This window comes from Drosophila elegans, unplaced genomic scaffold, assembly GCF_018152505.1.
Source record: "Drosophila elegans isolate 14027-0461.03 unplaced genomic scaffold, ASM1815250v1 contig_149, whole genome shotgun sequence".
Classification (NCBI taxonomy): Eukaryota; Metazoa; Arthropoda; class Insecta; order Diptera; family Drosophilidae; genus Drosophila; species Drosophila elegans.
Genome location: NW_024545513.1, coordinates 17,013,344 through 17,039,297, shown reverse-complemented (window position 1 = coordinate 17,039,297; position 25,954 = coordinate 17,013,344). Strand labels below are relative to the sequence as shown.

The 25,954-nt window shown below is 36.6% G+C and overlaps 1 protein-coding gene across 1 annotated transcript; it reads left to right on the top strand.

The window, feature by feature from the left end:
- Positions 1-428: 428 nt before the first annotated feature.
- On the top strand, positions 429-24,531 carry LOC108137652. The gene is given in 10 exon segments (XM_017259483.2): positions 429-1,410; positions 2,111-2,208; positions 2,553-3,056; positions 3,884-4,158; positions 18,273-18,319; positions 19,810-20,128; positions 20,423-20,550; positions 20,886-21,223; positions 21,746-21,964; positions 22,325-24,531. Coding segments are annotated over 10 exon segments (3,231 nt in total). The 5' UTR covers positions 429-1,346; the 3' UTR covers positions 23,564-24,531.
- Positions 24,532-25,954: the final 1,423 nt, after the last annotated feature.

The following is a 25,954-nucleotide window of genomic DNA, read 5'->3' as shown; positions in this document are numbered from 1 at the left end:
ATGACGATGATAATATATATTATAATGTCCCTGGTTGTGTTTGTGTATGTACAAATGTTTATTATGAATGGAACGGGGTCAAAGGTGGGGCAGGTGTACACTTGTGGCATCCACAATTGCAGCACTCGGTCCCCTTTGAAGTCACCAATCCAACGAGATAATTGCAGCCGGCTGACAAGACATTTGTATGCTTAAAGCTTTTGAAAAACAAGAATAATTAGTATTTGTATGCGCTCTAAGGGCACAAGAGAACATAAGTTCACGAAAGAAATGTTTATATATGTATTTCAATTTTATTTCAAAGTTCACCAGTAAAATACTTGAATTATTTTATTTATGGAAAAAGTTGAGATAAAAACATTAGATAAATCAAAATCAGGATATTGAAGTAGACTTCTAGCAAGTGCTTTTAAAATAATAAGCTTAGTGTGATCAACGGTTGCTTGAAAACATCTGCGTCATTTGGTCGCAGTAAGCGGTACTTAAAACATTACTAAACGTTTTCAAGCGAAACCACTTTAAACTTCAGTACCCACGTAACTATTTATGTATTTCATATGATCAATTTATATCCACCACATCACGACTGTGGCACAACGCATTGCTTGTGACGCACATGCTGTACTTGGTGAACTCTTGTCCTCTTGTGGTGGGTTAGCTCACGAAACGAAACGGTGAGGCCCTCAATCGGTTGAAGCCAAGGCCAAAGCTCAAAGCTCAAATATTCATGGAAAACATAAACGCACGAGAATAGCAAAACGACTGTCAGCGTCAGCAAACAAAATGCTGAGTGTTAGTCGAGTGGAAGCCGCTCCCAGAAATTGGGACTCCTGGAACTAAATAAGAGCAAAAGTTAATTTAACTAAATAAATAAGTAAAATAAATAAGGAATTTAAACTATTTCAAAATTGTTCAATCAAAAAAAAAAAAATGTTTGACTATCAAATATTCAAACTGATTTCGGTGAAATAACTTGAAAGCAATCAGTGTGACCGGCATTTGAGCTTAATACGCTCATTTCGTCACTTTGGGCACACTTCCACAAAACCATAATGCATATCTGTCTAGTTGCCGCGAAAACTGCCAGCAACTGAGCTTTAATCCGCCCGAGAAGATGACACTAATTGGGCCGCGGTCAGTGCTGAGTGTTGTTAGTGTTTTTGTTTGGGACTCAGTGTTTGGGTTTCTTTTTCTGTTTCTGTTTCGTTTTATGTTTTTAGTGCGACGCATTTTAGTGCTCAGTGTCAGTGTCGCTTGGTTCTTCACGGACAACTGACGACTGTTGATTCCGTGTTGTGTGTGTCCTGATTTTGGTCACCTGTCGAAAATTGCGAGTGCGAATTAATATGACGCCGCCCCGGCTAAGTCGCTATTTGATGGCAGTGCGTGGTGGGCGCGATGGGGAGCAGCGTAAGTAGGCGGCCGTGATGGCCTTGAACTGTGTATGTGATGTAGTCGTGTGCTTGTGCGTATAGGTGTGTGCGAGTGTACCAGCTGTAGATGTGCATGCTGCAAGTTGTTTTTTTTTTCATTTTTTTCTTTTCTGAATCCAACTTCATTAGTACTTTTTACCATGCATGTGTAGAGCCTGAGTAGTCGATGACAGAACGAATTATTGTTAATGAAATACAATAATGAGAATCGATTGAAACAGTTTCAACATGACCTCTCTCTCTCTCCCCCCTTTCTTTCTCTCTTTCTTTTCGTCTCTGGTATATTTTGTTATTCTCTTGTTCTTACCGCCACTGGTAACATTTGTGTTTCCTGTTTGTCACTATATTTCATTTTAAATTATTGTTTTCATGTACTTTATAATTTATCTCTTTCATTTGTAACACACTCTTTTTTTTACTTTCTTTTTGTCTAATACATTTTTTTTTGTTATGTTTTTAATTATTGTTAATTTCATAATTTGTTTCTTACTTTTATTTCTCCATTTTGTTTTGTTTTACTTTTTTTCCTGTTTTTTTTTGTATTTTTTTTGTTTTTAACATTTTACTTTTTCAAATGTCCCTTATTTTATTCACCTTTTCTCTTTGATTTTTTAATGGTACTGTTTACAAATTTTTTGTATTTGTATTTGAATTTTTTTTTTGTTTTTATTATACAGACAGCAAGAACTCGCAGACCGACGAAGAGAAGCAGCGCGATCGACAGCGCAACGAGCGCGAGGCCAAAAAGGAAGAGCAGGACGCCATCAACTACAAGGTGAGTGTGTGGGTGTGTGTGCCTCTCTCTGTCTGCCTTCTCCCTATCTCTTTCTGTCGCGGCCAATTCGGTGTGCGTGTGTGTATGTGTGTCTACCGCGCGTGCAAAACAAAAATTAACAATTCAATTTAAGTAATCCCTCAAAAAATAAAATTTAATTAAATTAAATTAAATTAAAAAAAAAAAATAAGAAAAGAAAAGAAAAGAAAAGAAAAGAAGAATTACAAATCAAAATGAAGCAGTGATTGATGAAAATGCAACAGCAATAAAACATAACGATGGCCATGCGATAACCCTTAAACCTGATAGTAAGAATGCACTTTGCGACAATTGCATGCAAACAGCGCGACAAGGAGCAACGCGAGGCCCGTCTGCTGGACTTTGAGATACGCCGCCAGCAGAAGCGGGACGAGCAGCAGCAGCAGCGCCAGCAGCAGCAGCAACTGCAGCAGCACCGCGAGCAACAGCACCAGCAGCAGCAGCAGCAGCAGCAGCAACATCAGCAGCAGCGCGAGCAACTGCAACAGCAACACCGTGACCATCAGCAACATCAGTCCAGTGAGAAGAGCCCGCCCACCTCGTCCGCCGCCTACCAGCCACATACGCATCAGCAACACCAGCGACAGCATTTGCATCTGCAGCAGCAATACCTGCTGCAGCAACAGCAACAACAACAACAGCAACAACAGTCGACGGGTAGCGGCAGCAGCAACACCCCAGTGACCCCCAAATTGCAGACACCGCCACCCGATCGCTCGCTACCGCCCGCCTTCCGAAGTCGCTCCATCGAGCGGGAGATCCTCTACGAACGGAAGCGATTCTCGCAGCCGGAAGCCGGCGAGATCAAGGTTTTCCATCAACACCCCCAACTACACAAAACAATCCATCCACCCAACTGCCCAACAATCCAACCTTATTCTGCACCTGCCAGCGGCAACTTCCCTTTCATATTATTGAGGTGGACAAAAGAGTCGGCGGATTTAACAAAAACTTACAATTGTCCCGCATCAATGATTGATTGACTCAATATTTCAATCAAAATGTTTTTAATTTATTTTTATGATTTTTTATTATAACTTTGTTTGTATTTTGTATGTGTTAAGTTGTAGTATCTTTTGGTATCATAAGAACGAGATTTCTAAAAAAAATGTTTGAATTAAACGTAACTTGTTTGTTTTGAGAATAAATCTTTCGAATTTACCAAAGTTCATATTTTCTATGTATGATATAAATCATTTGATTTCCCAAAATAACTTGGTACCCTTTACTTTATAGTTTAAAAAGAAATTTTATTTTCAATTATGTAAGTTAAAAGTAAATACAACTATCATTAGTTTAAATTATTAATTTTTTATTAATTCGAGTTTTTTTTTAGTGTTTATTAATAATATTTTTTGTAATATTTAAAATTAATTTTTTGTATATTCAGTTGTTTTGTAACAAAAAATAATATGCTAAGTTCTTATGAGTAAACTTAGTAAAAAATAAAAATATAAGTCGTAAGTTTTTGAATCTTAAGCATTATTTGTTTTTGAAAAACATAGTTGTTTACTTTGTTCTAGTTTCATAAATAAATTAGAAGCCTGTCTTGATCCCCTGAACACCGATTTTGTCCACCTTCTTAACGATGAATTATTAATTGAATGCACTTTCTTTGGGAACTCACCTTGCACAGGAGCTCGAAAGTACGCCATCATCATCGTCCACACAGCAGACTTTCCCCAACAGCGCAGTCGGTGCGGGCAGAGCGTCGACAGCGGCGGTACCTGGGAGCGGGACAGCGGGACAAACGACGACATTGGCGGGGCCGCCAGCAACGGCCGCAGCTGCCACAGCTGCGATCATCCCGATATTGCCGCTCGGCGTTGCCACGCTGCGCGATGATTCCACCGAATCCGAACAGTCCGTGACCTGTGCGCATAACCAGCTCGATGCCTACCACCGCATCATGTGAGTACTTCCAACCATCTAATGTACTCATATTGTATAGCATAATAAGTACAGAAAAAAGGTTGTGTATAAGTTTGCATAAACTTACATACTCGAAAGAATTATATTAGCACCTTACGTTTTCCCTATTCCCTTCATACAAAATTGTTATCATGTTTAAATGGCTATTAAAAATTGTCAAAATTGTCTCGCCAAATATCCTCATTTTAAATTTCCTTAAAAAGTTGTTTAATCTTTGAGAATACGGTTCAGTGACTTGAATTGGCCATAAAAAACGATAAGAAAATCACCCTATTAAAAGAAGCCGTGTTTGCTAAGTGATTTTACGAGTTCTTAAATGCAAAATTATTACCTTTGATTCGAGCTTTATTTGTCAATAAATGGCAGACACAAAAGAGTCAATTTAATTTTCTTTAATATCGGAAGAATAACTGCTATTTTTTAGCAGGTTGCGATATTTATTTCGTATCTTAAAGTAATTAAAAAAAGGGAAAGTATAAACCGTATTTTTAATGTATTCCAATTATTTTCTGTGAGGGTAAATATTTGAATGCATCCTTTACCGTTTTTTTTTTAAGTCTTGGGCAAGGGGTTGTAATTATACAGTCTGGGTTTTATTGTGTTTTCCTTGGGCATAGCTTGCATCATTGAAAGTGTGTTTCTCGACATTAAATCAGCGGACATTCTTTCCATACACTCTTTTCTGCGGCCCTCTCTCCTAAAAAGCTTTCAAAATACTGCGAATAAAGTTTTTCTTCTCGTTAAACACAATTTTTCTTGACACAATTCCTTGTAGTATAGACCCTATACAATTAAATAAAATACATTTTCGTGAAACTACGGAAAAAATCAGAGAATTGCATATAACCCTGAACAGTATGCTTCAAAAGATGCATGTAGATAACGTGTAGCAAGCATGTAAAATACCTGGGAAATCAAGTATGCGCCATGTGGTCAGTTTAAAGTTGCATGCCACAGATGGCGCCCATGTGCAGTGAGTCAAATGCATTGCAAATAAGTTGCTTTTCTTTTAAATAATAAAATATACAATTGAAATGTATTTTAAAGTTTATATATTGCTTAATTTAATTTTTTGGACTGCGTCTAATTTCGGTGGAAATACAATCAAGATACTTGCGTATCTTGCACTCTCTTTTCTCTAAAGCCTTATATGTTTATAGTTTTTCGTGCAATAAACATTTTCTAGCAGCATTGTCCCATTTCGAAAGCCTTTAATTTATTTTTTTTATAAGCATATTATATTTTATAGGTCATTGGATATAAGTCAAAAAGATATTCATGTTAATTCTCTAATAATTCGATATTAATTTAGCAAGACCTAGTTCCACTTAATCATGATGCAAGCATTTTGAGCCCATTGAATTTGTTGGGAAATTTAGCTAATAACATGCTTTTACGTTGGCCTCAAATTAAAAATGTTAATTTTTCATTAAGGCCAAGTCATTAATCGACCACCCAGGTAAACCCTCCAGCCCACAGGTGCACTGCCCAACGATTGTACACCAGTATCGGGGTTTTATTGTGTTTGATTTGGCACAGCCTGCAGTCTGCAGTCCACAGCTCCGGCAATCAGTTCGCAATTGAGGCATTTCTTCAGCCCCCAACTTATATTTATGTGCCAAGCGAAATCTGAAACGCAATCAATTACCGTGAGTAAGTGAGTTATAATTGCTACTGGCCCTGGGTATTAATTTTTCCACGAAAAGCGCTAAGTGTTCTTTAATAATTCTATACGTGAACGTGATATACTCATAACTCTGTTGGGTGTTATAAATATATGTATAAAAGCTGGCCGTGGTGTTTGTTATGGCCCTTGGCAAATTACTTCATTGCACTTATCCATTATTCATTACGCCATTTGTACAATATTTGGATTCGTTCCAGCTCGGTTCCCAGGCCAATGCTTTAGCCATAGTTCATGGTCGTTGTTTGCGATCAAAAAAGGGTGTTTCAAAAGGGTGTACAACTTTCTGAAGCTTTGAAAGCAATATTAAATGTTTTTAAGTAACGAAATCGCATCTAACGCATCTTAAACAATAACGTTAGTAACATTTTGTTTAATAGAAGTGTATTGTTTTTAAGATTATTTATTTTTTTTGATCTCTTGGAAACTCCAGTTCCTTATGGTTGTTATGTTGTTGTTGTGACGAGTACTTTACATTTGTAATAAATATATAGTTATATATCTATTCATTGGATTGTAGGTTTTTGAAAACATACGTTTTCTATGTATAATTCAGGCCACGATTTGGGTTGCACTCAATGTGAATTTATATTGCCTACTTAGGAGGGCAGTTAGGGACGTTGGAGTCTGTGCTGCAAAGTAACTTTAAAGATGAGTACTTACAGGGTATTTATGTGTCAGCTATATATGCACGTGTGTGCAGCATATAAACGACTGTACATACATATATGCATTTTAGCAGAAGGAAAGGCCATGTAGGCCCCTGAGCATAAACCGAAAAGGCAATCTCGTAAAAAACACGCACTTCCATCTTCCATCTGTAGTACTATAGTACTACACACACACACACACATACTCACACACACACTCACACTCACACTCACAAGTAATCGAACACACACAAACTGGCACTGCAGGACACAGAAATACACTCACACTCACACTCACACCCGCACACACACACACATACATACACATTCACCCGCAAGGAAGAAACACACACTTAAACGCAGACAAACACACACACACACACACACTGGTAGATGTGCACTCCCACATGTAGAATAAAGAAACATGCCGGGCCAATTTGCAACCGCAAAAGAAGAATACTTTGGGGAAGGTCCCTGAAGAGATAGAAAAAACGGCATGAAAAAGAGAAAAGGACAAAGAGAAGGAAAGGAAAGGAAAGGAAATGAGAAAGAGAGGAAGGATGAAAAACAAGAAGCAAGAGGGAGACGGACATGGCGGCTTTTTTGAACTGGGACACGTGCGTTTAGGCCAAAATTCACCACAAAAACAGAGAGCAGCCGAAAAAAGCTCAAATGCTCAAAAATTGCGCGCGCTGGCTCTTCCTCTCACACTCTCTCTTTTCGGCGCTTTCTCTCTCTCCTTCTTTCTTTCCCAAAAGTGTTTAAAAATTTAAACACCATCCCGAATGGCTCTAATAATTAATAGAATAAATAATAAATAATAAGGGTATACTCAAATACTTTTAAGGGTATATTTATTTTTAAACTATCAATTATTATAAATGCATGCCCACTACAACTTATCGCTGGTCTACATTTTTTAAAACAAAAAAGTAGCAAAAGAGTCAAAAAATAAATTATTTTTTTTTACCGTAAATCATGAACTTACTTGAACAACTTGAATTGGAATTACTTTATGGATTTTGGTAGGGTATTTAATCTTCCACCTTCGAGCTGCTCCGTCCTCTCATGTTTTATTTTCGTTGTGTTGTTTGTTTCTCTGCCGTTTCCTTAGGTTTGCAAATAACACGTGCATTTGTCGTAACCATCGCCCGCCCTCCGCCCATCGTCCTTCACCACCCTCCGCCCACCAACCGACCGGCCGACCAACTCCCCCAAATTGTCGTTTCGCTCTTTCACCTCTGCTGCGCTCTCTCCATCTCTTTCGCTGATTTTCATCTGCCAGCTATGCTAAAAACTTTTGCTGGCCAAAACTGGCCAAATATTTGAGTAATAATAATTTTAATATTTCTTTTAATATGGCAATAATAAAAAAGGCTGCAATACAAATAATAATATCCATTGAATTTTAAACTATGCAATAATTACATAGGTTTCTATATTTTTACTACTTTGTTTCTGTTTTAAATTAATAATTGTTTTCTAAAAACAACGACGAGTATTTTCGACTGTTAACTGTACTTTATTTTATGTTTTATTTTCATGTTTTTCTAAGTGGTCTATTAAAAATTTAAATAGTTAGGTTAATAATTTTTAAGAACCAATAAACACATCAAATATTCTTAAAAATTAAAAAAATGCGATATATTTATAAAATTAAAACGGAAACGCAATGTCTGATACAAATATATATAAAAATATCTTTGATATTTATATTTTTCAATTTTTAATTTAATATTGGAATTTAGTTTTAAAAAACTTGAGTTCAATTATATTTGGCATACTTATTTCATCGATTTGCATTACTTTTTCTAATATTTTTGTGATCACACATTTTTAAGGACAGAGCAATTAACAACGGACAAATTATCCAGCACTGTTAGCCAAGTTTGCTTTGTGTTTTGGCCTGCCTTGGACACTGTTTTGGCATTTGGCTTTCTGCTGGCTGTTCTGTTTCGCCTGTTTCGCCTGTTTTGCCAGTTTGCATTTTCCGATTTCGGCAGCGAGGCCGAAAAAAGTCGTGCATGTTGCTCGGCGATTGAAATAGTGAGAAAGCGAGAAAGTGAGCAAGTGAGCAAGTGAGCGAATGAGCGAATGAACAACTGAGCGAATGAGCGGTGGGACTTCTGGTCTTCTGGTCTTCATTGCGGTGTTACGTGTTTCGCGTGTCAGACGCTTCGGTTCGCGTCGCGCGCGTTCCGTTGGCGGCAACCATTTTGGGCGAAATTATTTAATAACAATTTATAAATAATTGTAAAGAAGGCTAGCAAAACAGAACTAATGCATTAAAATACAACAACATAGAAACCAATTGTGCGAAAATTGCCTTCTGTTTTCTTACATCTCTTTTATTTTTTTTTTTTTTTTAGTTTGTTTGCCAGTTTTTGTTAAGTGCCAAAAAATACGTATTTTGTGCTCGTAATACATATGTGCTCTGCGGCACATAAATATGCTTATAAATCTTGGCTGTCAAAGGAGGTGGAGGAGGGATGGAGAGGGGGCGAAGGCGAAGGGGGAGGGGGAGGGGGAGGTCTGGAAGAAGGTTGGGCAACGATTTTGTTGCGTTTGCCGTTAGCAGTACCGTTACATGTGCTGGCGTGTGTAAACATTGCCGTTACATACGGCGGCCATATTGTTGATGCACACATAACGCATACGCAACGTTGAACCAACTTCCGGCTTACTTTGTATTATATTTAAAAAATCACAAAAATTTCAAGTGCATTTTGATACCGTTAATATTTTTACCAAGTGATTGTGTGTGTAAGATAAATTATTTATCTAGTTTATCTTATTTTTATTGATATACTTTAAAATTTCTTACTAAAAGTAATTAAAACAAATATAAATACATTTCTCGTAGTTTGTACGTTTGTTTGTAAAAAAAAAACATTTGGGACAGATGACTTAAATGTTTCTTTCACATAACATTGCTTCCCAGTATTGATGCAATATTTACTCACTTGACAATTTAAAGTGCATTTTAATCTCAATAAAAGAGAAAACTTGATTTTGTTGTTTATTTTAAAGTAAGCTCTGCAGCTTCTGAGCTTCCGTCTGATTACATCAAAAGCCATTTTAAAAATATTATGAGATGGCAAATAAGAAGTCGATATTTCCTTCGAGTTTTATTCATCTAACAACTGTATATAACATTACTCTTCTGAAAAGGTGCACAAAAAGGATTTTTCGACCTGTTTGCAAGTGTCTGAAAATATGAGAATAAAAATATGGGAAACCCTTTTTTTTCAGTGAAACACAACATTTTTTTGTAATAGCAAATGCAGTTATTTAAAAAAAAATAGAAAAACCTTTTTTTTAAGTGACCAAAAGTGTGTGCATGAAAATGTAATAATTTGTTTATATTCTCTTTTTTCTGAAAATAAAAAAAAATGTTTCATTTATATTTTTATGTAAATACAAGTAAAATATCCTATTTCTTGTTACTTAAAAAAACCCAAAAGGTAACAGTTTACCAGTGAATGTGCCTTATATATTTCTACATAACTCGCGAACAGATATCTATTGGATATTTTGTAGGCATATCTGCATTGTAGGCAGATTTGGGTTACTACTCTCCACTTGGTCAACACACACACAGGCACAGAGGCCCTGCAGAGGATGCCGTTATAAACAAAGGCAGGCCAACATCTGTGCCAAAGCATTTCCCATTTTCCCATTTCCCATGTGTGTTTTTGGGCGACTGTGCGATGGTGCGACTGTTTGTGCGGCTTCTATTTGTGTCAACGCTCTAATTTTTTTGGCTGCCTTTCTTTTGGGAAAACTCACTCAAACGCAGGCAAAACACAAACAGCGGGAAAAGCTCACAAAAATTCTGGGCGAAAAACAACCCGGAATAACTAAAACACACAAAAATGGTTCAATAACTCTGCGTGCCGGACTTTAATGTCGTGTGAATTGCATTCGATTCGGTGGCACAATCAGCAACAGCAACAGGAAAAAATTGTGTTTAGTAAGTAATTATCCAGTCACGCCACTGGTCCTGTTTTTCATGAATGTGAGTGCGGAAGGTTGGGCTTGTATCTATAAGACCGCTTTACCACAAAAAAAATTCCGAAATCAGACACAGTATTTTTATGCATTTTTCGAATTTTTTAATGGAATTTTCAATAGTTTTTCGATATTTAAAGTTTAAAATCTAAAATGCTGTAAATGAATATCTTCTGGTATTTCCATACATTTTTTAATTATTTTTTTAGAATTTTCGATAATCTTTCGACTTTTAAAGTTTTAAGAAACACAAAAATCCTGTACTTTTTCTACATATAAAAATTTGACAAAAAAGTTATATTTTTAACCTCTTTATCTACATTTACTGATGTTAAATGAAAATTGTAAGAAATATAATAAAATAACATTTTATAACGTGTTAAAATATATATTTCTAATAAGTTTTGCTTAAACATTAATAAAAAACGTTTAATTTAACTGTGAACCTAGTTTAAGTTTCCAAAAACTAAACAAATGTGATTTTTAGTAAATGAAATAATACAGATGTATTACAATAATTGGAGATGAAAGTAACATTCTAATAATACTTTTAAATATTTTTGTTTTTGAAGTACGATATATACGTATTTAAAACGAGTATTTGCAAGTTTCGTGTATTCCTGGGGAATGGTTTTTTCGAGTTGCACTGTAGAAATCTCTTTTAGGGCAAAATGTAGTGGTTATATCAATGCTTTGCCCCTGGGTCCGGGTCCGGGTCTAACCTTGTTGCTTCAACTCGACTTGACTCGATTCGACACGACTCCGCCCCCTAACGCTGATGGGAATATAATGCAGCCAAGATATGGCTGTGGGCGATGGTTTTTTTTTTTTTTTGGGTGACGAAACAAAGGAAAACCCATGAGGGACTTTGACTTTGGATTCGTGTGAGAAATGTAATTCCAATATGACATGCCACGTGTCACCCGATCCGGTCGCTGATATGGGATATGGAAAATGGAAAATAGAAAATAGAAAAACGGGCAATTGCATAAGCTTGTGTAACGGCACTAATGTGTGGGATTTACGAAATACATTGGGAATGGATATACAAGAGTTGCCTGTGGCATTTATTTATTGAATGGAATCCGTTTTAATCCCAGTTTAAATCATTCGGCTGAACAATGTGTGCACTTGGTTTAACTTAACCTCTTGGAAACTTTCTCTGGCCAATTTGTTGACTTGTATAAAACAATTTCAAATGATTATAGCATATGGCTTAATACATGTATCTATATAAAAAATACTTTACTTAATACATCAGCCATTAGATTTTAAACTCCACATAATTTTTACTATTTTACTTGTACAATTTATATTAATCTTATTACAATTATTAAAATATCTCAAAATTTTTTTTGCAAACAAAGTTTTCTAGCAAACAAGACTTTTGACTATCGTCAACTTATCGGATTCTTTAAACATTAAAATGTGTTAAGCAACTATTATTTAGTTTAAAGTGTTAATAAATTCAGTTATGCTAAAATGCGTGGGCCTTAACTTTAACCCATTGACGGAAAACATGAAATACTTGTATGACAGGCCTATATCCGGAACATGGTATCCCGTATCCTGTTTCCGGTTTATTGTTTCCTGTTTCCGGCATCCTTGTCCTAATCGATTAGCGAATGCTTTATGCACTTTCCCAAATTCCGATGGTCCGAGGCCCCGGAATCCATATTCATATCTACCCATATCTACATATATCCGCATACTCGCAGCCGTAATCGTAACCGTATCCGTAGGCCGGTCAGCGCGTCAGTGGGTCACGGCTCTCCCGTCCCTTTCTCTCCGGGGTCACCGGGGAAAGCGGAAAATGTGGGAAAACGCGGCAGCGGGAGCGAGATAGATGGAGACAGAGAGAGGGAGAGAGAGAGAGAGAGAGAGAGTGGGAAAATTGGAGAGCGAGCCGGAGAGGAATGCGGCATATCGACCGGTGTTGGTGTCACGCCATGCTGCGGTTGTTCAAAAAACAAGAAGGCACTACAAAAAAAAAAAAAAAAAAAAAAAAAAAAAAAGTGGGGGAAAAAAAAGAAAACACTGACACACACACATGCATAGCGTATTTGCACATGTGTGTGTTTTATATATTTATTTTATTATTTGCACTTTTGGCTACGTGCTGTGTGCCAAAAAGGCGGAATACCAAAGCAATTTGTTTTTGCCAGCCTATGGCAGGTCCTTTGAGCCTCACTCACACACACACACAACTAAGCCAGGAAAAGCCCCCTCGCCCACACACACACACTCAGAGACACACACACACCGACATGTAGTTGCAATTGCAGTTGCAGTCAAGGTTGTTGTGGATGATGTTGCAACTAGAAAGTAGCAGGCAAGTGGCTCAAATTGGATTTTTCCTTATGCCTTCTCAGTTTCTCACTTCCTTACTTCTTTGGCACCCAGTTTATCCAAGCATTTTCCCCAACCCAACGCCAACCCAAAGCCAACCCCTTTTTGTGGCCCACATAATTAGGAACCAAAGGCTGCCACTATAAACCAGTTGTCTTTTGTGGCTGCCATAAGCTTGTAAACAGCTTACAGACGCCTGGCCTTCGGTTGCAACTATAAAAAAAAGAAACAAATAAATGGGGAAAATGGGAAAAACACATTTTCCAATTCGTGCACGAGTCAAGGTCGCCGGCAACACACAAAATGCCTGGGAAAGCGGCAAAAGATAATCGCCAATGATGCGATTTTAAGTGCAGACAGCAAAGTGTCAGCAGAAATCAAACCGAAAGGGTTAAGGGTAAATAGTGGGGGGTGGTTTGTGGTAACAGAGCCATGAGAACTGATTTGACACACGTGTAATGGCCAAATGTCATGCTGATGAAATGACTATAAATGCATTTCATTGCTTTCTTGTTCGGGCAGAAAAACTCAGATAAACTTTGCGCTCAAATGAATTGTACGGCAAGCCAATTTGAAGCATTAAAACGCATTTAAATGTCATTTATTCCAAGATCAAAAGGCACTTAACAAAGAAACAATGTCAACTTTTACTCTGGAAATAATTTGTTCCACTGCGCATTACAAAAGTAGCTACAAATAAACTTTGATACTCATTCGTGTAAAATTCAAAGCTATTTCTTTTACAACGCTCATTTTTATTTGTGCACTTTTTTTCTAGAGCTTTCGCTATGTTTTAAAAGGGTTCAAAAATATATATTCGTAAATAGTAGTTTAATGATATAATTAAAAATATTATTTATAAACTATTTAAAATCTGCCATCAATTTAAAATATATATCTTTTCAAATCGATTATAGTTATGTATCTTATTTGTCTTCTCCTGTGTTTTTCATCCAGAGCTTTTAAAACCATAACAAATCAATTAATCAACATAATCTTGATGGGTAACCTCCATTTAGCTCATCAGGTTAAAGGCCTTCACACCTGGCCTGATAATCTTTGGCACTTGCCACCCACTTGGCGAATGATCGGGGATAAGAAGGATAAAAAGGATAACGAGAATAACGAGCATACCGAAAGTGGTAGGCGTGTGTGTGTGACACCTGACTAAATGTTTAATTTGTAGATTAGTTGCCTCTTCGGCCTCTTGGGTCCTGACATCTTTGCCTATATACCCATATACTCTATACCCATGCATACATATGTATAATAAATATATATGTATATTTGTATCTACTTTTGTGTGTGCTCAGTCAACTGTCATTGTGACCTAGAAAGAGCTAACTTTGCAGTTGTATCTCCAAACTTTTCACTTAGATGTTGCCTACAAATAGTCATTGATCCCTGAGAAGTTGGCAGTGCTGAATATGAAATAACATCTATATAACAATTATAATTATATAAATAAAACGATGTCAAAGGGGGGAAAAAAGAATTTTCAATTACAATTTAAGTCAATGCAATAGCAAAGCTGAAAGTTTATGGCCTATCAGCACATGCAAAAATAAAAATATTTACATGTTTAAAGATAGATAATAATAACTATAGGGATTTAAGAGGTTTGAAATAATAATTTCTTAAAGAAAGTATTTGTATGATTTAAAAATAATATAATATATAAATTTATAGCAGACAGAACTTATAATTTAAAAAGTGTTGAAGATTAAATAAATGAAAGATACAAAAGCAGAAATCCTTAACTTTTGTGAGTTTAAAGTTTCATAAACATTAAACTATCATCTCTTGTTGCATCACTCGGCTTTAAATACAAGAAAAGAACAAGCGAAACTTTGAATATTTATCATAGTCATTGTCAAATATAAGACATTTACATATATAGTACCCTTTTCGAAGTTCAAACCCAGTTGCCCAGTGATAACCACCCCCTGTCGCTTTGTGCCCTGAATTTTAGCTACCTGTGGAGGTGCCAGTTTTACTGTGTAAACCATTGCATAAACGTCAAAAGTTAGTTTGGGAAAAGGAAAAGGGAAATGCAGAGGAAAAGCGTGCCAAAAATTGTGCCTTGTTCTTGCACTTGTTGTGGTGTCAAACACACACCGGTCGTGGTGAAAAGCTGTCTGTTCCTCTCTCCCTCACTCTCTTGTTTCGCCCCCACTCACCATTTCGTTTTCCCTGGGGCCAAAGTAATGCATTTTCCGAACTGATCCCGCTAATGAAGACGGAAAAGCTGTCTGACCGATTCTGAATCATTGTCAAGGTTGATCTATTATTAACCTTCGATAGTGGGAAATCAAAAGAACCGCAGACATTACTTTCGCGGATATACATAGATACATTTGTAGCTGTCTTTGGCACGAGGCGGATTAAATGAACCGGCGATGAGCTAAATTTAACAGCCATCAAATTTCTATTTATGTGCTCCTATATTTCTGCGTAATTCAAAGTGATCTCTAGAAAACCCATATAGTGGGCAAAATAAGTTTATGTACACTTTGCATTGAAATTTTATATAAAATGTTCGTAAGCTTGTTTTGCCCACTGTAAATAAAATTTGTATGAAAACATCAAAATGTATCTGCATTTCTGATATATACTAGAAAGTAATTTTTGTCATATTTCTAAAAAAATATAATTTTTAAAAATTACAGATTTTAGCATCAAAATGTGTACAGTTTAAGTTTTGATGATTTTAAATTAATTTTTGTAGACACTGTTTTGGATATACTTGTTTTGATTAACGACAAGATTAGATCGTGTTAACAAGTAGGCAGGTGGTTTCATTTATCAGCCAAATGCTTCTTCTCAATTCTCCCAATCTTATTCTCTTTTCTCAGAGTGTGGTGAAAAGCTTTTATTCTCTCCTCCCCATCTCATTCTCTATTAGCTATTTTTTTTATTTTTGCCTTGTTTCGGCTTCTTAATTGTTGTGACAAAACTTTTGGCAAAGTTTCGATCAAGTTCTTTTGTATTTTTTGGCAAACAGATTAACAGTTTCAGGCGATATGAATAAGTTTTAAAATTATAAGCCTCAGCAGCGACAAGAAAATAAATATTAATCTGACTGGACTTTGCCTTAAAAGTATGCTATTTAGAAAACGAAATCCCATGTGATTTGTAGTTCAGTCTTAACGGTATATTCTACCTAAAAATAAAAAATCGCCAACAAATACAATTTAAATCATCAGAACTGGAAAAAATCAACTTGAAAACAAGAACAAATGCGGTTTTATTAAACAAAAAAAAAAAAACTTTGATTAAAATGAGAAACTTTCTACCAAAACAAATCAGTGATTGAAAATTTCGAAAAAATTTAAGGACAACCTAAATTAACTAAAAAACAGCAGCAACTAAGAACTAACGAAGTAAAAGCTAATTTTTGACCAAGATAAACACATAATGTTGAAAAACATTACAAATTTTAGAAAGAAATAAGTGCACTCGAGCTATAATTTCAAAATAAATTGCTTAAATAAAAAATGAGCCTACAAGAAACCAAATAACTAGAAGCAAATAACTATAACTTTGAAACTTGTGAAACACGCAACCAAATAACTTTATAAAACTAGACAATTTTAATATTGAAAGAAAATTCTGATAGCTGAAAAAATAGTTGAATCAATAGAAAACATTGAAATAAAAAACAAATAGACAACAGACATTTAAATAAATATTAAAAACCAATAACAATTTCAATAGAAATCGATTGATTGCCTAAAATAAATATGAGATTCAATTCCTAAAACCATAGTAGCTAAATAAATACAAAGTATGTGCAAACCTAGAATAAACAAATAAACAATGGCGTCCAATAGTGTCTAAAAAAAAAAAAACAACGGCTGCTAGGAAAAACAACAATAAGAGCGAATATTATCTTTGATAAAATTGAAAAACTAGTTTAATACAAAAAAAACAGCAATGTCCATGGCATTATGCAATTTAAACGGCGACGGCAGCACGGCGCAGTCGACGTCGCAGTCGCCGGCGACAGCGGCAGCGCCGTCGCTCGCTCACTCGCACTCACACTCGCATACGCTGCAGCAGGAGAGTACGCCTCTGCTTTTGGGCCACGAGCAGAGCGGCGGCAGCGCTGCGACCGAGGGCATCGGGATTGGGGGCGGTGGTGACGTCACCGACGGAACAGTAACCTCCATTGAAATGCCCACTGTTTCCGCTGGCAGCGATCCTGTACCGTCACTGCCTCTGCCTCTGCCTCTGTCGCAGCCTCTGTCGACGCAGCAGCCGCAGGCGCAGCCGCTGCTAATGGCGCTGCCCGCCAATCTAAACTTCGTAACGGGACCCACGACACAACAACTGATGATCGGTAATGGCGCCGTCGGCGTCGCTCCCTCGACCAATGACAACAATAATAACAACAACAACAACAACAATGTGGACAATACTAGCGACGAATCGAACCCGGTCACCATTTACAGGTATAAAAGTCGGTAGGATGGCCAGCCCCTCGCCGTTCGGGTTACCAAGTGTCTATATTTACAATTTATATTATTTATGTACTTTTGGTTTTCTTCTGCTACAAGGGTTTCCTTATAAATAAGTAGTGCACTAGTCACAAAAACCATGTGTATATGTTATAAAAAAAAAGTTATTTTTTTTAATCTTTGAACATTTGAAATCTTAAGATATCGTAGTCTCTATTAGAATTCCGAATTTTATCTCAAATTTAATTCTCGCTTTCACAAAAACCTGTTCAATTTCAATTAAACCTCAAGGCATGAAAGGGTTTGAAAAAATATGTTTCTTAAATTTATACATTAAAAACTCTATTCTGTGGCACCGACGGTGTTTGAGATATATATTTAAAATATTAAGTAGTTTTATTGACAAAATTAAGTATATTTTCAGTTTAACTCGGTCTTTATACATAGTTGTTTGAAAACTCAATACTACATACATTTAAAAACATATATAAAAATTGATTTTTTTTTAACTAACCATATAATTAGAATTGATAATACTAACTAAAAATAAAGTTTAATCTTTTAATAACCTACGTGGTCTTCAAATATTTATATTTACTACAAGTTTATAGAACAACGTGGCGAATACGTAATATTTTAGCAAAATCTTTGCTGCTATTCAAAAAAATTCTCTACTTCCTATGGTATACAAAATAATAAAGACCATAATTGCACAGCGTGCATATACGTAATATTAATAAGACGTATTGTTAAATTCGTAATTTACAATTGCTATTTAGGTATAAAGGATATTTGCGAGAATATATTCTGCAATCAAGAAAATACAAATAAACTTTCTATGTATCAGATTTTCAGATTTACATTCATATATTAAGTCACAATATTCTTAACAATTTTGAGGTTATTCATAATTTATTGCTCTCCGGTTTTTCATTGCAGGTGCCGGGCTCCCATTGCGTCACTCGACTGTATGGAGGAGTTCAGTGGTACGGGCGGTCATCTTGATTTCGGTATCAAATTTCTCACTATCATATAGGCTTATCATTTATGTTGTTTACTGTCGATTGCTCGACTTTTTCGATTGTTTTTGATTGCCTGCCTGCCTCTGCATGCTACCACATACAAGCAAGTATCGCTTACTTCAAAATAGCCCAAGTAAATAAATTATATACAAAATACAAAATAAATGAAAAATTAAACCCAAACCCTAACACTCCGCTAATCAATGTAGTTCAGCTGTCGGTAATTGTTGGTTTTGTTTAGCGAATTACGGCGAGGGCGTATGGCTCAAATAAGGGCCAAAAACATGCAATTCGAGTTGTAATTTATTTTATTCATTTTGTGAGGAACAACAACTCCATCCAACCCACTCAGGCAGGTGGTTCTGCCACAATCACGCAACCAAGAAAAAACCAAATATAAAAAAAAAGAAAAACACGCACCGGACGCACGCACTTTTGTTGAACGAAAAGGAAAAACTGGGGAAAGGAAGAACCAACGGAAAAATGTCACTTTTGTTTATTCATGTTCATTGCATGCCGCTCGCTTTGTATTTTTTTACATACTCTCCTCAGAGGCTGTCTCAATTAGCTAATTGAAAATAACAAATTTGTGGTTTTTTTTTTTTTTTGCATACCTTAAACATTTATTTTTGAGGGCAAAATATGTGTGCGCTTGGGTCCCTTTTTGTTGGTAATTTCAGACTTTTGATCTTATTATGTGACTTGGCGGGAACAAAGTGAAATTGTATTTTAAATGTTTAAGCTTTTTATTATTTAATTTTACCTTAGCATTCAGTTTAAAGTTTGAAAAAACAAACTCCTTTTAAAATATAAAGATAAATAGCCTACCTTTAAGTCAACTGCTTTGATGGTGTTAAAAAGTATTTCATATATAAAAAGCTTTCAATCATTTTACTATTTTTTTAAGTATAATACATATTAATAAATATATTTTTGTTAAGTAATCTGTAAAATTTATTTGCAAACACCTACATGTGTCAAAAATAATGCTTAAAATATTTCTAAGACATTAGTAGAAGCCAAGAAAAATCTTTGTTAGGCAGGCAGAGTTTTTTTACTATATGCTAAAACCAAATAAATAGTTAAATAGTTACTTGGAAAATAAAAAAGGAAATACTTTATAAATATATATTTTTTTTAAATTTATTTTTGTTCTATAAGTAGAGTATTGGCACTTCGTCACCTTAATTGAGATTGCCTTTTACGTGTATTGTGGCATTGCGTTTGTGTTTTGTAACCATTCTTGTTGCTGTTGCGTTGCTGTTGGTTTTTGCACGTTTCCCGGCACTTTGAAAGCCCTTTCTCCATTCCAAAATAAAAGGCTTCTCACTAAACGGAACGCACATTTCCCCCAACGAAATGTTTCATTTCCATGCTCGAACCCAAACTCGACCATTCGAATCCTGGGATTTCGACCGCGATGACCGTGTATCTGGGCATTCCGCTGCGAGCAGGCCGTTCGATCAGCTTGGGTTCCAATCCGGCGCTGCCCCTCCGCCATGGATCCACTCCGACGCCGGGGCTGCGGTACAAGAATCTCGGCAAGAGCGGACTGCGCATCTCGAACGTGGGCCTGGGCACCTGGCCGGTCTTCTCGCCGGGCGTCAGTGATGACCAGGCGGAGGCCATCCTCAAGCTGGCCATCGAGAGCGGCATTAACCTGTTCGATATCTCGGAGGCGCACTCGGAAACGGAGATCGGCAAGATACTGCAGCGGGCGGGATGGAAGCGGACCGCCTACGTCATCACCACCAAGGTCTACTGGAGCACCAAGTTAGTAGCGGTTCTTAGTCTTTATTATTTGAGTACTTGGCATTTAAAAGGGGATTAACAAAGATTTTTTATAAGAAATTTCACAATAAAAAAATAAAACAAATTTCAAATACCAATTATTTTAATTAATTTTCTTAAAACATAAAATTGATAATGTGAACATTTTTATTTGGTTGAAATATAATAGTTTTTTTTTTTGCACTTATAAAGGGTTAATTGCAAAAGGAACACAACGCAATTGATTTTTTGAAATGCGGTTTTAATGAGTGTCTAATATTGTTATAATTCTTTTAGGTCCGAGGAACGGGGTCTTTCCCGGAAACACATTATCGAGTGTGTTCGAGCAAGTCTGCAGAGGTTGCAGTTGCAGTACATCGATATCGTGATCATCCACAAGGCAGATCCAATGTGCCCCATGGAGGGTAAGTCATTCAAACGAAATAGTCCGTTTATGAAATATGAAAATAAACTAACAATTTAATCAACTTATATTCGCTGTGCTATAACATTAACCAATACCTGACCTATTACTTAATTTTATTAATAAAAAGTCATTTCTCAATATGAATTTAAAAAGAAATAAAAATGATTTTATAAGCAATATTAATAACGTAATTTATGAGGCATTTATATTAGACACAGCTCTTGTTTATCATTATTAAATTGTAATCTTTAAATGGGGTTTTGGAGGTACTTTCATTTCTATTTGAAGTACTTTACACAATTTGTAAACTGTTGTTCATTTCCTTGCCAGAAGTGGTGCGCGCCATGAGCTACGTTATACAACAGGGCTGGGCAATGTACTGGGGCACCGCCCGATGGAGCCAGGTGGAGATCATGGAGGCGTATACCAACTGCCGGCAGTTCAACTGCATCACGCCAATTGTGGAGCAATCGGAATACCACATGTTCTGCCGCGAAAAGTGCGAGCTCTATCTGCCGGAGATGTACAACAAGATCGGGGTGGGACTGATGGCCTGGGGTCCCCTCTCGATGGCCTTGAGCGATACCCAGAACGGCGACAAGCTCTTCCTGCCCAAGGGATCCTTCAAGACGAAGAGCTTCTCGTGGACAGAGGACGAAATCAATCGCAATGTGAGTTGCACACTTTTTGGTATTTAATTCTTTAATTTTATGCGGGATATATAGTATAGGATATAAAGTATAAAGCAAGATTTATTGTTTATTTTTTTTTAATAAAATGTTACTTTTGTATTTTTATAAATTTATGAAAGATGTTTTACTTTTTTTTGATTATAAGTTTGTTTTATCATTAAACAATAAGTAAATTCCATTTTTTTATTTTTGACCTAGAAATTTAACAAGAAATTATAATATTGAATATTAAGATTTGAACTTATATTTAAACTTTAACCTTTTATTGCCAAGAATGCGGTTTTTAAATTAAATATAACGGGTTTTTCTTTGCCCGTATTCCAAAACAAAAATCTCCAATTAAATAAAAAGTGTAAACTCTTAAATTAAATGAACTAAATTATTGTGTATCTTATGCATTTTTTGTTACCATTCATTATGTAACAAAAGGATATATTTTTCTATAGATCAATTCTTTATAATTTTATTAAAAGGTGATGGTAAATTTTCAAATATTTTCAGGCCGCTCTGTCGCCGCAGGGCAGTTGGGGCAAGGACCGGATCGAAGAGGGGCGCCGCCACTGCGACCGCCTCCGTGACCTTGCCGCCCTCGCCGAAAAGCTGGGATGCAGCCCCACCCAACTTTCGATCGCCTGGTCGCTGAAACACGAGCCAGTGCAGTGTTTATTATTGGGTGCCACCTCGGCGGAACAGCTCCACCAGAGTCTGCAGTCGTTGCAGGTAAACAAATTGCAATAAATTATAATTAACAAAAAAAAAAAAAAAAAGGTGCATTAAACTATATTAAAGGTAAGGTCACACATTTATACCTTGGCAAAGTTAAATTAATAAAACCATAACAAATTGGGCCTCTCAGTGAAAATCTAAGCCATCGTAAAAACAATTATACACAAAAACAACAGGAAGTCACAACATTGTTTAAATTGCAAAAAGTGCCAAGTCCACCAAAGAGGCACGATTTTTCGCACCAAAAAAAAAAAAAACAGATTATTAAGCAATAGGAGAAAAACATACAATTATTTGTTAAGCTCCATAATTGGGTAAAAAGCGATAAACTTAACCATAAACCTGCAATTCCAGCTGCTGCCACGCCTCTCCTCGAGCGTCATGCTGGAGCTGGAGCGGATATTGGAGAACAAGCCGGTGCGGCCGCCGATGATCTCGACCCTGGCGCTCCGGTGACAATCAGCGTGCCCGCAGGGGCCGCTCAGCCTGAGCGGCGGCGGACCCTGCGGCGCCGATTCGCCCAAGCACGAGGATGAGGCCTTCATCGAGGAGGTGGACGCTGCCAAGGACGCTGCCAAGCAGGGCTTCTGCCTTATCCAGTGACAAAAGGAGTCCTTAGATAATGATAATAAATTTTTGAAAGTGATTAGCAGTAAAACTAGCCTAAGTAGCAATACCATGACGACAACAATAAGCAAGCAGGAGCAGCAGCAGCAACAGCAGCAACAACAGCAACATCAGCAGCAGCATCAGCAGCAGCATCAGCAGCAGCATCAGCAGCAGCATCAGCAGCAGCATCAGCAATATGTGCAACTACAACAGCAACAACAGCAACAGCAGCAGCAACAGCAACATTTGCTGGCCAGCGGCAACACCAGCGATTCGGTAGCTGTTCCCATCGCAGCAGCTGACCTCCAGTTCGACACCCTGAATAACAACAATGTAAACAATGGCAGCCCGGATCAGGTTGTGCCCTCCAGCGAGGAGCCTCAGAAACGTCGCTCCCTGCTGAACTTCAAGTCGCTGGACTTTCATCTCAAGTCCCTTTACAGCGGATTAAGGAGCACATCGGGCACCACTCCGCCAAGTCAGCCGAATAGTTCGGTGCCGGCGATGGATCAAACGCATCGAAGGATGCCTTATTTGCGGGTGGAGAGCGTGGATCCCGAGGAGTCAAGAGGCGGAGGAGGAGGAGGACCATCGGTATTGCCAGGACATTCCACTAGCCTTCTGTCACCCTACACTGGAAGAGGTGGTGGTGGTGGTAGTGGCGTCGTCGTCGGAGGAGGAGCTGCAAGCCTCCAGTTGCCCTCGTCGGATGGGTCCACCATTAGGAGATCCTCCACATCGGATATAGTGAATTGCAAGAGGGGAGGGGGAGCAGGAGGATCGGGAGGATCAGGAGTGATGGGGTCAGCCTCCGCCCAGGATAGCCGGAGGCCCAGCACCTCGGATTTGCTCAGGAAGGCGAGGGAACGCAAAGGCAGTGAGGCCAGAATGGGCAGGAGTGTCTCCCACAGTGGACTAACCAGAGGTGGGCCCGGCGGAGGAGGTGGTGGCCTGGGGGGCAGACGAACCAGCATGGCCTTCTAAACAAAAAAAAAAATACAAAAAAACATAAAAACTGAGGAAAATTTAAGCAATGAGGGGTGACGAAAAGCGGCGAAAAAAAAACTGTTGATCAAATCTGAATCAGAAATAGGCTGACAAAATGGCGCTTATGAATTTTTATCTAGTAAAAAAAAAAAAAAAAAAAAAAAAAAAAAAATACCAATACCAATAATAGAGCAGTTATTAAGGAACGACTTTTTGTGGATCTATTATCATTACGATTATAAAAAGGTTACTACAATTGCGCCTCGAAGAGAACTAAAGTTAGTAGATGATAATAATAAGTAAAAGATCAGAAACATAACACTTCATCTCTCCTAAACTCTGTATCTCTCTCTTTCTCTCTCCCCCAGCAATTTAATATATATATATATATATATATATATATATATATATATATATTTAAAGGACCCCAACTTTTATGACAATATTAGAACCTAACTATCGTGTACTATCGTTAATCTATCGCCTGGCAAAAGCTCTAAAAACTAACCTGCGTTCTGGCCCCAAAAACCAAAAACCAAAAAAATTAAAAATTGATTCAAGATCGATCCATTATATCATCGTACTGTGAGAGTTCATATCAAGCGAAAAGGATACCCAAAGATATATGGGGATAGCAATGCAAATGTCTTTTTGATTAATCGATTAGTAGACTTAACGAGTGCAAAACGATTGAGGCGCTGAAGGGGAGCGATGAGCGATTAATAATAAAGATAAACGATAACGCAAGGTAGGGGGAAATTCGTCGGTTAATTAAATTTTAGCTAAATGAAAAAAACAAAAACAAAAAAAAAACTCAAATGAAAAACTAATAGAAACAATTCAAATCAAATCTTATTATATAGACATTACTAGCATTATGTAGTTAAATAATAACAATTCAAGCGAAATTTTTTTAAAATCAACAAACGAAAAAAAAAAACAAAGCAAATGCCTTTCATAACAGCAACAACAACAACAGATAGTTTATATTTTAAATAAATGCAGATATATATAGATATATACACACATATGTGAAAAAAAAACGATAACGAAAATGATGAAATAAAAGAAAGCAGCAACAAATTGTTATTAATTAATTGTAGTCCATTATCCCGATGGCCCATATACCATATCTCATATAAGTGAAAACACCAATATAGCAGCATGTAGGATTTACATAGAGGGGAGTTCCCGGACCCCCTCCCGAATACCATGTATTTTATCATCATTATCGAGTACATATATAAAGTCTTTCTCACATACGGACTGTGATTTCATATAAAAGTAAACGTAAACAAAGTAAACAATTAATTATTATATCTAACATAATGTAATTAAAGGCTAAGTTCATTGGAGAGATCTCGCAGATAACTACACCCACTCACACTCACACACAAACACCCACACACGCACACCGCCCCCAAAAACACCTTTGTAACTTGAAAAACGTGTTGGAAAACAGCCCCATAAGTAGTAATTTTCCAATCGAATGGCATTATATACTCTACTCTACAATTAATTAACCAAATGCGATTGCCTTAATAACGAATAATAATAACACAGGATTAGATCAGATCAGATCAGATCGGATCGGATCGGATAAAACCCAGTCGGGGGCCGGTTTCCTCAAACTTCAGTTCCAGATCGGAATACATTATATACACTAGCATTCATTCGCATATATTATATATTCCCCGCACTGTTGCTTGAGAAATTGTCCCGCGCAGACAAATAATATATATATTGGTTTAGCTCCATCAGATCACTCACAAAAAACATATATATATATATATATAGGAAGTACTTATATATATATGAGAGTAATTGCATTTTTTAGTAAGTAGTTAATCCGTCCTCAACAAACGGCCAACCAAATGACGCGAAAAACTATGACGATTGGGGCGCTGCTTAACCAATAACCGTTATCCTAATTTTAAAAACATATAATTAAAAAAAAAAAACTTTAATTTCAAATCATTGTAAAGCATAAAGTTTGTTATTTAAAGGTTGTGATGTTAATGTTCTATAACCTTATTTAAAAAAAAAAATGCTGAAAAAATCAAATACATATCTACGAATGAGCGAATTACAAGTATATTGATTTGAAATATTGTTATTAGCTTAGCTAAATTATTGGTAAACAAATGTAAAATCTATGTTAACAATACCAATCAGTGAAATCGTTTCAAGATTCTTGCTTTAAAAACATTTAACCTTTTGCCTGTCAATTACTTTTTAAAAACAAACGCAAATTTTTTAGATTTATAAAAATTTGGATATTTTAAGTAAAGAAATAAAAGCTCTATTAGTTTATTATTAATTACTTAACACTTCCCAATCGGCTTTTTCGGCTTTTTTGATATTCTTAAATAATTTAAAACACAATAT